Source organism: Adiantum capillus-veneris, chromosome 6, assembly GCF_014529385.1.
Source record: "Adiantum capillus-veneris isolate H3 chromosome 6, ASM1452938v2, whole genome shotgun sequence".
Lineage (NCBI taxonomy): Eukaryota > Viridiplantae > Streptophyta > Polypodiopsida > Polypodiales > Pteridaceae > Adiantum > Adiantum capillus-veneris.
The window spans coordinates 120,523,220-120,539,847 of record NC_140936.1 but is presented as its reverse complement, the minus strand read 5'-3'; the positions used below and the strand labels follow the sequence as shown (position 1 = coordinate 120,539,847).

The following is a 16,628-nucleotide window of genomic DNA, read 5'->3' as shown; positions in this document are numbered from 1 at the left end:
CCTAGGAAGCCTCCTTGTGAGACTACCAAAAGAGGTCTCTCTCCGATTCGGGAAGAAGAAGAGAATCCCTACGAAGGGCTCAAGAATTTACTTCTTGATGATGTATCTCCTTCCCAAAGGAGAACTCAAGAGCCTCCATCGAAGGAACGAGAAAGAAGTGAGTCTCCTGCCACCTCGACGGAGATGGCTCCACGAAGACGGTGGGCTAAACGCTCTCCATCACCACCAAAGCGGAGAAGACCATCACACTCTTCTCCACATCATAATTCAAAGAGGGATGATAAAAAGCAAGAAAAGAAAAAGGTGAGAAAGAGGACACCCTCTTCTCCATCTTCTTCATCCTCTTCCTCTTATGAATGTGATGGTACGAAGATCTAGACAAGAAAAAGGCGAGAAAGAGGTCACCCTCTTCTCCACCTTCTTCAAATTCTTCACCTTCTGAAGAAAGTGATGGTGCAACCTTTGAACCATAAAAAAGAAGAGGCCATAGGAAATCCTATTCCGCATGGAAGAGGTCGTCCAAGTTGAAGAAATGCAAAGAGGGAGGACCTATGATGGTACCTTTGGTGCTACGGACAAAGGATTGGCCTTTATCCAGCAATTTGATGCCACGTTTGGAGATGAGGGCTTCACGGAGTCCTCTAAGCTACGCCATGTAGCTATGCACTTTCAAAAGTCCGCCAGGCAATGGTGGTCTAGCCTACGAGCCAACGGTGAAGCTCCACAAACATGGAAAGCTTTAAGAGCTTCCATTATGAAGCAGTTTTTGGCCACCGATGCCAAAGACAAAGTACTCACCGAATGGAGAAGCTTAAAGCTCTCTCCCAATGAATCCATCCACAAATATGTAGACAAGTTTTGGGACCTACAACTCAAAGCCACTGTCTTTTAAAAGTTGGATTTTGGAGAGCAAAAGCAGCAATTTTGTGCGGGCTTAACCGAAGAAATGGCGGAGTATGTCAACTCCCAAAGGCAAGTACCATATCGGTGGTAATACACCATACTATGGTGGCCTCTCGAATCAATTTCCAAACGGGGGCTAAAAGAAATAATAGGCCCCTGGAAAACAAGGGTTCCAATGAGCCTAAGGGGAAGGACAATGTCCAAAAGTCTCCTAAGGGACCCTCCAACAAAGCTAAAGAGAAGGGAGTTTACAAAGGTAAGAACAAACTCTCTCCTGAAGAGCTTGAGCGTTATCGCAAGGATAACCGGTGTTTCAAGTGCGGCGAACAAGGGCATGCGTACCACGCTTGTCCCCAAAAGAACAACCGCCAAGATCCTCCTAGAGCTTCCTTGGTTGAAATCCAAGAGGAGGAGACTCACCAAACTCATCACAAAGGATCTCTATGCCATGCTTGGGGAAAGGTAAGAGAACATGATGCTTTTATTCTCTTTGACGTTGGTTCTACTCACAATTTTATATCTATAGAGTTGGCCACCAGGCTAGGCATACAATCCTACGAGATGGGAGATGTCCTACCCACAGACAGTGCCTTCAAGGGGCAAGAAGCTTCAGTCACACCCTTAATCGGGAAATTGAGGCTTCATGTCCAAGGCTATGTGGACAAAGAGGACTTCGTTATCTCTCCTCTCAAGCATGAGGATGTAATCCTAGGGGCACCATGGTTTGACCGCCTGGCTACCGATGTTAAATTTCCTGAAAGGAAAATCTCCTTTAAGTTTAGGGAAAAAGACATGTATATAGATGCTAAGGAAATGGGTAACACTATCCCCATTGTACATACACCAGCTTTCAACAAGTCAATAAAGAGCTCTATTTCCGTGTACATGATTTTTGTTAAAGATTCTCAAAATGAACCTAATGCTTTAGCAAAAGAAAATAAAAGCAACCAAAAGGAATTAGAGTTATCCAATTTTCTCACGGGGTTTCAAGATGTTTTTATTGACGACATCCCTTGTGAGCTACCTCCTAAACGAGGTAATGATGACCATGCAATTGAACTTCTTCTAGGAAGTTCACCGCCTAACAGACCTCCATATAGAGTTTCTCAAGCTCAACAAGAGGAGACTATGCGGCAAGTGCATAAGTTAGTTGAGAAGGGCATGGTTAGGCCTAGCTCATCTCCATTTTGCTCACCTGTGCTATTAGTGCAAAAGAAAGACAACACATATCGTATGTGTGTCGACTATAGAACACTAAATAGGATCACTATCAAGAATAGGTTTCCCGTTCCACGGGTAGAAGACCTATTTGATAAGCTACAAGGATCGACCTACTTCAGTAGGATTGACCTAAAAAGTGGCTATCATCAAATAAGGATAGTTGATCAAGACATTGTAAAGACCGCATTTCGCACCACATTTGGTCTTTACGAATACATTGTCATGCCTTTTGGCTTGACCAATGCACCAGCCACATTCAACCGCTTGATGGAGAAGCTGTTCAGGCCTCATTGAACCTTCACTGGAGTGTTCTTTGATGATATTATCATCTACTCTAATTCATTAGACGAACACAAGCAACACCTCCAGGTAATATTTCAAGTTTTGAGAGAGAATAAACTTTATGTTAATCGAAAGAAAAGTGAATTTTTTTTGCAAGAGATTCAATATTTAGGTCACATTATCTCTCAAGATGGCATCCAAATGGATCCATCAAAGTTAGAGGTAATAAAAGGATGGCCTAAACCAAGGAATCTTCATGAACTAAGAAGCTTTATAGGTATGTGTGCATACTATAGACGCTTCATAGAAAAGTTCTCACAAATTGCGGGACCATTACATGACCTAACAAAGAAAAGCGTTAGGTATACATGGTGTGCTAAGGAGAACAATGCTTTCGAAAAGCTTATCTCTCAACCTGTGCTTACACTACCGGATCTCTCAAAACCATTTAAGGTTCAATGTGATGCTTGTGGTGATTGCCTTGGAGCTTTTTTGCTCCAAGAAGGGCACGCCATAGGCTATGAGAGTCGAAGGCTCGACCCTGTTGAGCAAGCTCTAGGCATATATAAAAAGGAACTCCTTACAGTGCTACATGCCTTAGACTCATGGAAGCACTATTTATTGGGGACTCCTTTCATTCTGCGAACGGATCACCAAAGTCTTAAGTACTTCATGATGCAGACCAAGCTCTTCGACAAACAAATGAGGTGGGCAAATTTCCTTTCGCAATTTCATTTTCATATTGCTCACATTGCTGGCAAGCATAATCAAGTAGTTGATGCACTCTCAAGACGGCCGAGAGTGAATGCGGTTTCCATAGCAACTCACAATGATCTATCTTCAATGATAGATGAGTATGCTATTGATCCCGATTTTAGAGATGTGATTTCAGCCCTTGCCTTAGGGAAGAAAGAAGAACCATTTACTTTACAAGATGGTTATCTTCTCTATGGCAATAGACTATGCGTTACTAACTCACTACGTGAGAAAGTAATGTATGAATCTCATGCTCCAACTTATGCGGGGCATAGAGGGATTCAGTCTACCTTAAAGGGAATTGAAACATATTTCTATTGGCCTACCATGAAAGTGAACATACAAGAGTATGTTTCTAAATGTGTAGTGTGCTAAAAGACAAAATTTGATAGAGGGAAGCAACTTGGATTGCTTCAACCCTTGCCAATCCCTAATTCACCATGGGAGAGCATATCCATGGATTTTATCTTTGGATTGCCTAAGTCTATCCATGGGAATACGAGAATATGGACGATAGTAGATAGGTTCAGTAAACAAGCTCATTTTATACCTATCAAAAAGACTATCAAAGCCCATCGAATGGCAACCCTCTTCATTTCACAAATTTTCAAGTACCATGGCTTGCCAATGTCTATAGTGTCGGATAGAGATCCTAGAATGACCAGTAATTTCTGGAAGGGTCTCTTTGAGAATTTAGGAACAAGGCTAAACTTCTCTTCGGCCTATGATCCACAAACGGATGGCCAAAGTGAAATAGCTAACCTAACAATTCTCGATCTACTAAAAGCCTATGTAACGGAAGTAGATCAAAGATCCCAATTACAATAACACTGTACATACTTCCACGGGAAAAGCACCTTTCGAGATAATTGAGGGAAGATCAAAAAGTCCCTTGCTACTTAAGGTACATGGGAAGATCTTCGCTGCAGATGAGTATAGCCGAGACCTACAAGAATCTTTTCAAAAGATTAAGGATACTATCTCTATCTCACAGCAAAGGCAAAAGGCTACTGCTGACAAGCACAAAAGAGCCCAAGCCTTTAAAGAAAACGATTGGGTCTTGTCAAAGTTTCACAAGGCTCGATTAAGGACACGACGGGCAAGAATCCTACGGGCCACCAAAAGTACTATGCTAAACTAGCAAAAAGGTACTATGGTCCCTTCCAGATTCTTAGGCCAATCAATGAGATGGCATATCAACTCAAGCTGCCCAATCATTGGCTCATACACAATGCTTTCCATGTGAGCCTATTAAAGCCTTACAAAGGAGATCCACCTCAAGAACCAACTATTGAAGATCCACTGGAGATCGAGGACCAAGAGGAGGTGCTGCAACCCGAGTCCATTCTCTGACATGAAGACAAGGTATTAAGAGGCGGTAAGACTATCCGATGATATCTTATTAAGTTTAAGAATTATCCTTTTGAAGATGCTAGATGGATGCAAGGCATACGATTAAAGGATAACCTAAACCTTGTCAATGCTTACAATGCTTCCCAAGAGTAAGCAAATGTACAAAATGTTAAAAATGAACAAAGTTTTTTTTGTCTTATAAGACTCTCTTTTTCTTTATTGTGCACAAAAATGAAGTAGTATGCATGCTTAGATCAAGTTTGCGGAGACGAGGAATCCTAAAATCCGAGCCAATAAAAGCGAGCAAACCATAAACCGAGCAAAACTAACAATGTTTTTTGATATCCTTGTGCAATATATTAGTTGCAATGCAAAATTACGCAAACCATAAACTTTTCTTTGATATCTTTGCAATACAAATTTTTTGATATCCTTGTGCAATATATTAGTTGTAATACAAAATTACGCTAACCATAAATTTTTTTTGATATCCTTGTAATACAAAATTACGCGTGGGCAGACATGTTATGGTTGTAACTGCTTGATAGTAATATAAGGAGGTGCCGGATGAGAGAGAGGCCCACTTGGTTTGGTCGTGAAGGCAGAGTAGACAACACACCACAATATCTTGGATTTTTGTTGGTTAGAGATACTCCCTACCCAGTTTCTTAACCTATAAAAATAATTTTAAATTGTTCTATCTATAACACATGCCAAAAACCTTCCATCAACATTGAAATCAACCAAAAAGGTGTATTGCATCTACATATCAGAATGGAGTGTGCAACAAAAAAAATACTGCCGCACTGGAATATTTGGGACAAAAGTTAATAGCCATAAGCACATATCACCGAAAAAACTACTGTTACAAAACCACAGCAAGGTCCACAAGCCTTTAAGTCTGCATCAGCACCCGTGACCCTCCAAGTGCTTGGACTAACTCCAATTTCGTTAAATCTGCCTGATGCATGAACTCATGAGCATGAGGGTCAAGGCCAAGTACTTGCAGAAATATGAAGTAAATGTGCTTACGTGGCATATACACAAGGCGCTTGCTTTCCCAGTTTTGAAAATCCTCGCAAGTACATCTAGGAAAATTTGACATTGTCACAGAGTACGTCACTCCCTTTGCACTTGACCCCACAGTATTAACATAGAAAACATGTGTTTCATTGCAAACCACAATGACCTCTCGCACCAACTCTGCTGCCATGGTTCTACCCACTTCAATCTTGCCATGAAACTCCTTTGTTAATCGTGATCTCCATTTCACAATCTTTCCATCTCTAAATTTGGGACGGATGCTGCTAGCAACTCTTCGGTTCAATGGAACTGTTTCATGAATTCTTGATGTTGATGTAACTCCTGCTTGCAAAACAAAACCGTTGGCTTGCAGTTGCGTTACCTCTTGAGGTTGCAAATTTGTGCCCTTTGCGACCACCTAAACACTGGGAGCTGGACCTGGTGGCCCTTCGACTATGCTGTGAACCTTCCAGGTGTGCATGTTATTGGAATTACAAAACCAAATGAACCCTTCCACAAGGCCTCCCAATTCTGAACCAGATGGAGGATATTTCCTGCGACTTCAAAAACAAGGAGCTGGCACCCCTATTTTGGCATCCGTTGAACATGCATTAATGGACCGCCCACATCGATCTCCATCTTTTGACACTACACCAAAACAAGTCATCTTTCGCCCAGGTTCTGTTCTCCTTATTGCCCAAACTGAATTTGCTACATTTACTTCGGGATATGGGACATCCTTTGAAGCTTTTTTTTGTGTTGAAGCCCACCAATTGAAGTTGTCATTGTAACATACTCTGACCTATGGCTATCCTCCTCCAAGACAATATTTGCATCAGCAAAAATTGGCCTCTTTTTTCTAATACTCTTCTCTTGGAGTATATTTCTATTCATTTCTGGACTATTGAAACCCATTTCATGCATTGATGAATGTGTGAGGTCAACTAGTTTCTTTCCAGCTACCGCAGAAGCAGATGAAGGTCGATTCATGAAGCGATCTGCCAAATCTTTAATGCCGGGACCGGTGGAGCTCCCAACACCTTTCAAATAGGCATTATATTTCACACTTTGAAGCAGAGCTAAAGCCATATCTGCACATGCTGCCTCATACAAACTTATGTGATCCTTGTAACCAACCGAGGCACGCATACTAGCATGTTTTGACTCAGACAAGTTTGTGTTAGGAACAAAGATACCTGCAGCATCTTGTGATACAAATATTTCCCCCCAATGAGGCACTCGTACATCCCACCAAGCCAACCATGTCTCCAATGAAGAAATCTCCCCTTCAATGGCCATTCCTGTTTTTCAAAATCTTCTAAGGTCTCCCTTACAATGCTCAGCCGCATTCTCTGTAGGTGCAGTTCTCCACGTGCGACACAAAATCTTGTGCTCCTCTTGAATAGCTGGACGGATGCACTTGACAGTATGTCGAACCATAATTTGCTCCCAATGAAACAAACATGATCTCTCTTTGTCTGGAGTAGACTTCTTTGCTCCCCCAAAATAAACAATACGCACAGCAATCCAATTGGCATTGGTTTCATCTGCCTTAAATCCCCTAAACTCTGGCTTATCAAAACCCTGTTGCTTAACCACATTGTTCAGCATCTTCCAAAATTCAATCTGAGCATATTTATTTTCCACGCTAAACTCAGCAGTTGCAATGGTGAGCAGCTCTCGCACGTAAGGGTCGTAGACATGCGCTGACATAGTCGGCCATCCTTGAACACGGTGAACATGATCAAAGTGCACCCACATTTGCTCCAAATTCCCTCCAGGACGCATGCAATTCACCAAATCAACTCCACTGCCCGGTCCCTTAATTGACATTTTAAATACATGAGGTTGTACTTTATCACCCAATTGGCCTGGGAAAAGGATACTTTGGTAAAAGGATATCTGCACTTGCTTTTCAAGTCAAGCACTGCCTCAAGACCTTTTGAAGTGATATTCTTTGATCTCTTTGCAGACTCCAAACTTCGTTCGACCCTCCTTTTATTTGACAGGGGAGTCATACTGTCAAGGAATTCAGCAAATTCCAAATCTTCAATCATAGCACTTGCAGTTGAACCTGCTCCAATAAGCTTTTCCATGATAAGATCATTAGTGGTGGCCCGCTCCAATTGTTTCGCAGTCACCAAAGGGTCCCGACTTGCTCGCTCAAGCAAAATTTCATCTATGTGACTTTCGACCATCCGACTACTCCCTTCTGCACATGGATGATTATGTTCTCCAAGATGCAAAGCACACCTAGTACAATTATGCTTATCTCTAGGCAAACAATAGTAAATTACTGCAGGACATGTAGATACACATTCAGGAATTTTTCCACAATGAGTGCATACTAGTGTGCCATATTGAGAAGAGATCAATCCTTTAGGACTGGATTTAACAAGTCGACCTCGCCATTGAGACTCATTGAACATATTTGAGCGCAAATAAAATGGACAATCAATGTTGATGCAACGCAAATGCCTAGAGCATTTACTAAATCTGACAATGCCATTAAAACTATCACTGCTACAAGTGACATACTCTGTCCACATGTGACTATCATGTCTTTGCTCCATACCACTCATACCTGAAGAATTACCAGATGATGGTAATTCAAAAGCAATATACCCATCATAATGAGCTGGTAGCTCATCAATACAGACCACTTTCTTGGCTTGATGAAGGGCAATATATAAATTGCTTTGCAATGGCATGCACTTAATCATGTCAATAACACTCGCATTGATCTCAGAGAGAGGTACTTTCTTGTATTTCGTGTCTTGAGAAACTCTGCCAATGCCAACATCAATCTGATCCTCACTTCTCATATCCACCTTGTAGAACTGATGTTGTTCATGATCAAGCATAAAAGTTTGCTCACCATCTAATGATATAGTAGCTTCTACCTTGCCTTGCGAGCCAGATAATGTTAGTGGACAAAGAGAGAAATTAGCATCACGAAGTTCAAAATGTTCTTGCAAAGAAGAAACTGTCAAATGATAAATTCTGGTATCAAACATAAGCACTAGCTTCTGTCCACGCCCTGGACCTAAACTGTAATGCATCTCCCCATGGGTTAATAGTGTGTTTAGCAGAAGGTAAGAATATCAAAGAGCAGTGGCATGGTTCTGATTGATACAGCGGGTGTACATAGAATAGTTTGATATCCTTAAAATTCTATCCATAACCACAAGCCGCCAGGAATATTGCACGTTCGTGTTCCCACGAACAACAATTATTGTTTTTATAAAATATATATTAGAAATAATAATTCACTATATAATATAGTCAAAACATGAAATATAACGTGCTCAAAAAACGAGCCTGCTTTTAGTGTTAAAACACTAAGGAAGAACCTATTTTAGTTTTAAAAACACTAAAAAAACGAACCTGCTTTTAATTTTTAAAACACTAAAAAACGACCCTGTTTTTAGTTCTTTGAGTTTTACGATTTTCAGTCAATCGAGCTTATTAATGACAACCAAACTTCACCTACTCAATTAAATACCCCATGCACAATATCTCATGCCGAAGTTAAGACTGAGTGTTTTTGGTGTATTAAATTCTAAGACACTCAAATTTAAAAAATTCCCAAAAATCCCTAATATTTTGTCAAAAATTCCTAAAATGCCCTTTAAGTTTTTCAAAATTCCCAAAGTACCCCTTGTCGTGAGATCAAATTTCTTGAAAGGCAGAAAAGATTGTAGCTTTTCATAAGAAGATTGATTGTCTATCAGTACGAGTAATTGCTTCTTTATTTTTAGTTATAATTACCCTTTTTGCATGGTAATTTGTGACAAATTACATGCTAAGTAATTAAAAGCGGAGTAATGGTTTCATACTTAAACAAGCTCGAAAAAAACCTAGATATAGTATAATCCCACCTACAAATTTTGAAGTTTACCTTTAAATTTTATATTTGAAGGTGAAAAAACCTTTCAAATTTTGAAAAAACTAGTGTAATTTGGTGATTGCACCTTCAAATTTTATCAGTTTACCTTCATTGTTTCACATATGTAGGTTTGCCAAGTTTTTGAAAAAAAAAATTCGAGCACTGATTCCCAAGCAACTCCACGCCATCATTAACTATGATCATTAGCTATAAGCGGGCAACACGCGGGCAACTCCATACAATATAATTATTACCTCTTGAGAGAGAGAGAGAGAGAGAGAGAGAGAGAGAGAGAGAGAGAGAGAGAGAGAGAGAGAGAGAGAGAGAGAGAGAGAGAGAGAGAGAGAGAGAGAGAGAGAGAAATAACTCCATGTAGGCCCCTAGTGTATTTTTTTAATGCTATTCATAGTGCTAAGCGTTAAAGGTCTATCTCCAATATCTAGCGCTATCTCTCATCTGTATCTGCGCTATCTCAGAAACCTGCAACTGCTGCGTTTTTTCAGCCCTTCACGCCTCTTTGCTTTCACCTTCCTCGCCTCACATCTCTTCCCAATAAGCCGTTATGCAACTCTGCTGCGACCTTGCTCGCAACCAAGGGCCTTCCTTGCGCCCATAGGAGGCTTTCTTCCCTGCGATAATTCCGTGCTGAAAATCGAATTAGTTAATCTCTCAAGCCGGTTTAGAGAAGCCGCCTTCACAACTCGAATTAAGCTCGGAGCTCGGAGAAGGGAGAAGGACTCTAACTCGACCATGAGGAGAAGGGAGTCTACCTCGGCCCGAAAACCTCTTGCCAGGTAGATTTGAAAACTACCTGTAGTTATCCACGCCGGCGTGGATGGCTACAGGTAGTTTTTTTTTTCAATGTTTTAAGGTTATGTTTGTAAGGCTTATGTTTTAATTAAAATGAGAAGCCTTCTGTAACTTTCTGTAACTGTAACTCTTCAAACCTTTCTGTAACTGTTGTAACTGTAACGCTCTCTGTAATGCCCAAGAGAGATGTTGGAGGGGTAGTGTACCCACTACAAGAGAGAGAGAGAGAGAGAGAGAGAGAGAGAGAGAGAGAGAGAGAGAGAGAGAGAGAGAGAGAGAGAGAGAGAGAGAGAGAGAGAGAGAGAGAGACCTTCTCGCCAGTGTATTGGAGAATCATGGCGGAAACTCAAACCCAAGTGCTTGTGTTGGGCTAAGTTGCCATGGATCTACCTGGACTTTTGTATAGCTTCCTTATCATTTTGATTCAAAGCCTAAACTACCTGTAGCCATCCACGCCGGCGTGGATGGCTAGGAGTTTTGAATGTGAAAATCTACCTGTTTATAAGCTCTCTCTGAGAATCTTCAGAGCTGCATAGCTTCTCTTAAAACTACTTGAAGCCATCCACGCCGGCGTGGATGGCTAGAAGTAGTTTCTTGCGACATTGATTTAGGTGTAGTGATTCATTGTTGCATGGAATTTAATCATGTTTTATTAAGCTAAGTAAGCTTAGTCAAGCTATCCATGCCAACATGGATGTCTAGAGGGAATTTCTTGAGATAAGTTTTTTGATTGATTATGCTTTTTTTAAATTTGTTAGCTCCCCTCTTACAATCCATAAGATAAAGTTTTGATTTTTTGAATTGCCTCTAGGCATTCGCGTCGGCATGGACGCCTAGAGGGAATTTTTGTGAAGTAATTAAATTGTTTTTGGTTTTGTTTTGCAAGTCCTTCAATTCGTGGACGAGGTTGCAGAGGGAGATGGCTTTCTTCAACTCAAGCTTCCAGTATCTTAGAGAGCAGTGATCAAATCAGTGCAGTCTCTGTCACAGATATGACAGATGGTTTGGAGACATAGGAGGAGGAGATGCAAAGTTGGGACTTGGGGCTTGGATCCATAAATGAAGTTGATGAATCTCTTGCCCCACAAGAGGCATGTTTTCAAATAGTGCCTTATGTCGTAAGAGATGAAGTAGTAGTAGAGACTGAGACAAGGGAAGAGCACAAACTTTACATGCATAGAGGACAAGATATTCTTCAATGTACTCGCATGTTCAGTTGTTTTGACTGTCCACCAATTCCTTTATGTCGATTGATCCCTTATGCAAGGGTGAGAGGCTTACGAGATGATGTTAGTGGATTGAAAGCTGCTTTTGCAAAGGAGGGCTACATGCAAGAAAAAGGAGCTTTTATTGTTTCAGTTTGGAATTGCAAGAAGGAGGAAGCTTATGTGACAGATATTTCATTTCTCTGCTTTGGTCTTTCCTACTCTCTATTTCTAAATTGTTTTTTGTTTTTCTCATAAATAGTAGTTGAGTGTGCTTTTCTACCTATGATTATCTTTTTTGTAGAGGACCTTCTTTCTTCATGGGACCCAATATGGGTTGATATACATAAAGAGTTTGAAATTGACTTTCTAAAAGACCAAACCTTCAAGTTCTCTCTAATAAAATGTTCTATGTTTGGGAGGGTAATCATAGAACGATCGCTTGGATGGCTGCTATTAAAGAGAGATTCTCCGTTGATCGAGAGAAACATTGTAGTGTGCTTTGTACAGTTATTGATCCTACTCGAGTGCAAGAGATAGCCCTGCTTAGTAGCTTGCAAAGAATGAATTTGTAAGCTTCATGACTTTCTATATATTTTAGTAGAAAATTTCTATGTTGTGTTTCTGACTTTGTATATATTGTATATGACCTTGGAATAGCATGAATACACATGCCCTTATAGTCACGCATCTTAGGGATGAGCTTGTCAATTGCTCCCACATTTTTGCAGCAGATCATGAAGCCTATGTAACAAGGCTTCCAGAAAAAGATCAAAAGTTGATTGCTGCAGTCTGTAAGAAATACTCGAAGGGTGTGGAGCCTTGGTATCCACTTACTCGTCGATACTTGGGAAAGCTCTTATACGATGTGAGTGTCTTTGGCTTGCTTTTTTGGAACGATCTTATATTTGCTTTTTGAGAAAATTACATATGTTCAATTGTGTATTGAAGGATAAAATATCCAAGTAATTGAGCCAAAGAGTATGTGCTTGTTTTTTGCAACTTATTTATTTTTAAGTATGTATTGAAGGTTCAAATGTCCAAGGAATTGAGCCAAAGAATAGAGCAAGCTAGGCAGACAATGACAAATGAAGAACTAATAAAAGAGGAGGAGAAAATATTGAATGATTTAGCACTCAAATATGGAGAGCGCGTTGGGAAGGTGGTTGATTTTTTTTTTTTTTTGGGTGTTTTGCACATAGTGTAATAGCCGTTTAAACTTGGTTTTCTATTCGTTCCTCAAAAATTGCAGTTGCTAAATATTGTTGATCCGAATCTTGGGCCGGATTGGATGGTTTAAGTTCTTGCACTCAAATGGGGTCCTGATAGTTGGGCTACGCTTGAGAAACTGAACTTGATTGCTATGCATGATGCTCCTGTCCTGAGCAAATTGTTATGGGTTTCCTTGCTTGAGGCAGATAAGATTACTAGATCCTCTTATGGTTTAAAGAAAGGAGATCATGTGTATCGCATGTGAGTAAAGTTTCTATTGACTTTCAAGAATCTTTGATTGATGTAGAGTTGCTAGTTTTTATGATTATTTTAGTTTTTTCTCAACTTCCTTGTTATGTAGTTGGATTCGTAGAGAGGGCCTTCTACAAAGGATTTTTGATAGGGCCACAAAGTTTGTGGAGGACTTGAGCAACATTGCTGGTGGTATTTTGTTGCCTCATGATTGCTCTGTTGCCTCTTACTTTGAGGAGCTCAAGTTTGAAGCACGACCCTATCTTTATCCTTTGGAGACATGAAGAAAGTGGACACGGTACGCATGGCATCTCAGTGGCTAGCCTACAGGTCAAGCTCATCATACTTTTATTTCAAGCTTTTCATAATTACAAAGTGTGTAGTCATGTTATTTTGTTATTTTGTTTTAGATTTCTATTATTCTTGGTTGGAAAAGGCTTTCTACCAGGGATTCCATTCTTAGCTAAGCAGTGGGCACAACTATCTACTGGGGAAGGATGCATGTACTTCCCTTCCATGCATAAGCTCACTACTTGGGAGATGGAGGCATGTCCATGGTGGATAGACATGGCTTTTGGGCATGTATTGGCGAGAGAGAGAGAGCTTCACGATACTATGAGAGTTGGTGGCACATCAGTCGATGTGCCTCTCCCTCTTAGAGTGGACGAGGTGATATCCGGTAAATGGTTACTCAAAATAGCCTCAAACATAATTTTTCTAAGAGCTTTAAATTCTCTTTTTCCTAAAGTTATTTGTTATACATACCGGTAATATTGTGTTTCTTTGCTTTTTTCAAGCTACAAATACTTCTCGCAAGGGAAAGGAGGTGATTGTTGAGACTAGGGTGGATGCAAACATGGAGGGAGAGCATGGTGAGCTTTCACTTGTGATGCAATTGTTTGTTTCGTTCATTTATTGGAGTTAAGTCACTTTGTACTGCCTCTTGTATCGCAGTACCTCTTGGGGAGATTGTTGCAAAGAAAACCATTTCTTTTGTCTACATCATTGGTACTCCCTTGTCTTCTCTGTCCTCATTGCCTGACTCATGATGCATGGCCATTTCTGGGGACTACATAGCCATTGCTGCTGATTTTAGGGCCGGTGTTCGACATCCGGCATGGATTCGTGTTCATGAGGACATGGGATGTGCACGCCTCGATGGGACCTTGTGCATACGTGGTGGGAGAACAGTTGCATGGGCTGCTGATTTTATTTTTTTGGATCTTCCCTTTGGTGGTTCCCCATTAGCCTCCCCTATTGTACCCCTTTGGGATGTTTGTAGCGAGGATCATGTTCGTGCAGGCATACAGCTTGCATATTTGAGTTTGTCAGACTCAGGGTGGTTGTTGATCATGGTGTCTATGGCACGTTTTTGCTTCATTCATAATTTTATACAATACTTGTCGAGTTTTGTTGTGTGTTTTTTATTGTGACTTTTGAAACCTCTTGTAGGAGATACCATTGGCTGGGTTGAGAGATTTTGTCGTGCATCAGAGATGGCTATTCATCGTCGCATTGTGGTCCTCCATCATGGAGCTTATGGTTACGGTAATAGCTTTGGTGGTCGGATTGAGGTAATGCTCTTCTACATATTAACTTGTTTGTTTCTCATTTTGGTGTGTTATTATTATTGTGATTTCCCTCTAATTGTCTATGTGGTGGTGTAGTGTCATTGTTCTCTCTTACTTATGGTGCCTAGGGATTGAGATCAATCCACTATTCAATCGGCTTGGCATGCAGCCTTTGGATTCTTACATGATGCACCATCTTCCAGAGTCTTCTTTCGCCAGATCATCATTAGAGGAGCCATGGCGTGGTGGCTTGCAACGAAGTCACTCTTTTATTGCATGTTTTGTGGAGCTTCTTTGTAGGCCTGGAGGTCTTTGTTTGGAGTTGGGATGTGGTACAACGCCCGTATTGGCAGCATGCTTAGGCACAGGGCGGGTATGTGCAGCAGTCGACATTGATGACACTTTGATTTCAGATTATGTGCAACCATTATTTCGTCGTAAAAAGCGAAGCAGAGAGGGAGCCTCCACCTCTCTTGATGTTGATGATGTGGGTGACATGCCTTCGCGTGTCAACCCCTTTGATGACTAGTGAGAGTCCACCTTACACTTGATTTCCCCCACCTATTTTATGTTTCCATCATACGTTTATGCTATTTTGTCACTTTTTTGTATCATTGTTTAGTATTTGAAAATTATGGATAATGATTCAAACAACAATTTAAGATTTCTTGTGCTTTTAGGATGTGGATTTTGTATTGCTTGCATGTGGATTGTGAGACTTATCTTTTTCTTTTTGTATAGAAGTGTGTTGCCAGTTTATGCTGAGGGGATTGCAAAAACCATGGCTGCTGATATACGATATGATTTTGACACCCACAAGAAGTGTCAGAGACGCAATGTCTTTATTGATGACGAGTGTGACTCTACATAGTCACGAGATAGAACCATAGCATTTCTTGTTGTCATTAGAGTGTAGAGGCACAACATGCTGTTCTCTATATTCCACTAAATATTCCACTTGTTATGTTACAAATCTAAAGAAATCTCTCTTTTTTTTGTATAAGATTTGGCAATTCTCTCTTAGTACAATTTTAGAAACTTTGTAGATGTATGAGCATTGTTGACTTGCATTAGATTGCTCTGTAAAATTTAAAGTTAAAATAAAAATTATGGTGTTGAATGTAGTTGTGGATCATTGCATGGTTTGTAATAGCTTTGCTACTAGCTTGGGTTTTTCATTGCTCAACATCAAGTATGAACTGTGCAAAAGAATCTAGAGTCAAATTTTGAACAAACATATTGCTACGATTACTTAGGGATCCAATATCCTACTATTATTAAAGTAGGATCTTCATTCATCTTTCTTATCAAAGCCCATTTGGTTTCTTTATTCATTTGCTCGGATTTTCCTTCGCTCGAAAAATCTCGCTCGCCACACGGTTAGACTCTGCGGAGACGATGTCTCCCAAACACCAAGTAGAGCTTGTCACTCTACTATGGAAGACTGATAGGACTAATGTGCAGAAATGCTTGCGGCAGCCTCAGGCTCTCAAGCGCCAAATGGACTAGTCATCCGTTGTGGAATGATGTCATAGGGCAACATAGGGATTCTCTACCCGCTAAGAAAAGGACTCATGAATATGCTTTATCTTCTCTAAACCATAGTCGAGGACGACTATGATTTCAAGAGAGAGGTAATGTCATAATAATCAATATCTAATTCTCCTAAATGATTTTCTCATATTAAACTGATCATTTAATGTGGGGAAGTGCCAGGGGAGAAAAAGCTAGAATATTGGTTAAGCTAGCAGACCGGCCATAGTAGGGATCCAGAGGAGGGAAAATAGGATCCAAAGGGGGGGCCATCTGCAAAAGAGCCATGTGCAACAATGGGCTAAAAAGACCCTAAGGTTCAGCCCATTAAGACTTCCAAAATGCTAAGGTTCCAAAATTCAAAGGTTATGTCCAAACGTCAACCCTAGGGGAAATTGGATGCTTTGTGTGTAACTAAAAAGTCTTTGCATATCCCTACATGGGAGGGGGTGAGCCCTTCTTCTAGGGGATGAGAGAGAAAGTCACACACACACACACACACACACACACACACACACACACACACACACACACACACACACACACACACACACACACACACACACACATACACACAGGCTCCCTTTACACAAATGGAATTAGGGACACATGTCAGCT

At 40.6% G+C, this 16,628-nt stretch overlaps 1 protein-coding gene across 1 annotated transcript; it reads left to right on the top strand.

Annotated features, from left to right (window-relative positions):
* Positions 1 to 13,521: 13,521 nt before the first annotated feature.
* LOC147456177 (uncharacterized) lies at positions 13,522 to 14,612 on the top strand. The gene is made up of 4 exons (XM_086513818.1): positions 13,522 to 13,585; positions 13,704 to 13,778; positions 14,359 to 14,480; positions 14,574 to 14,612. The coding sequence occupies exons 1-4, from the start codon at positions 13,522 to 13,524 to the stop codon at positions 14,610 to 14,612; spliced, it is 300 nt and encodes a 99-aa protein (XP_086369944.1).
* The last annotated feature ends 2,016 nt before the right edge of the window (positions 14,613 to 16,628 follow it).

Coding starts and splice junctions, on each gene's coding strand:
- LOC147456177 (XM_086513818.1), top strand. CDS start 13,522: ATGAGAGTTGGTGGCACATCAGTCGATGTGCCTCTCCCTCTTAGAGTG. Junction 13,586..13,703: donor AGTGGACGAGGTGATATCCG/GTAAATGGTTAC, acceptor GCTTTTTTCAAG/CTACAAATACTTCTCGCAAG. Junction 13,779..14,358: donor AAACATGGAGGGAGAGCATG/GTGAGCTTTCAC, acceptor AACCTCTTGTAG/GAGATACCATTGGCTGGGTT.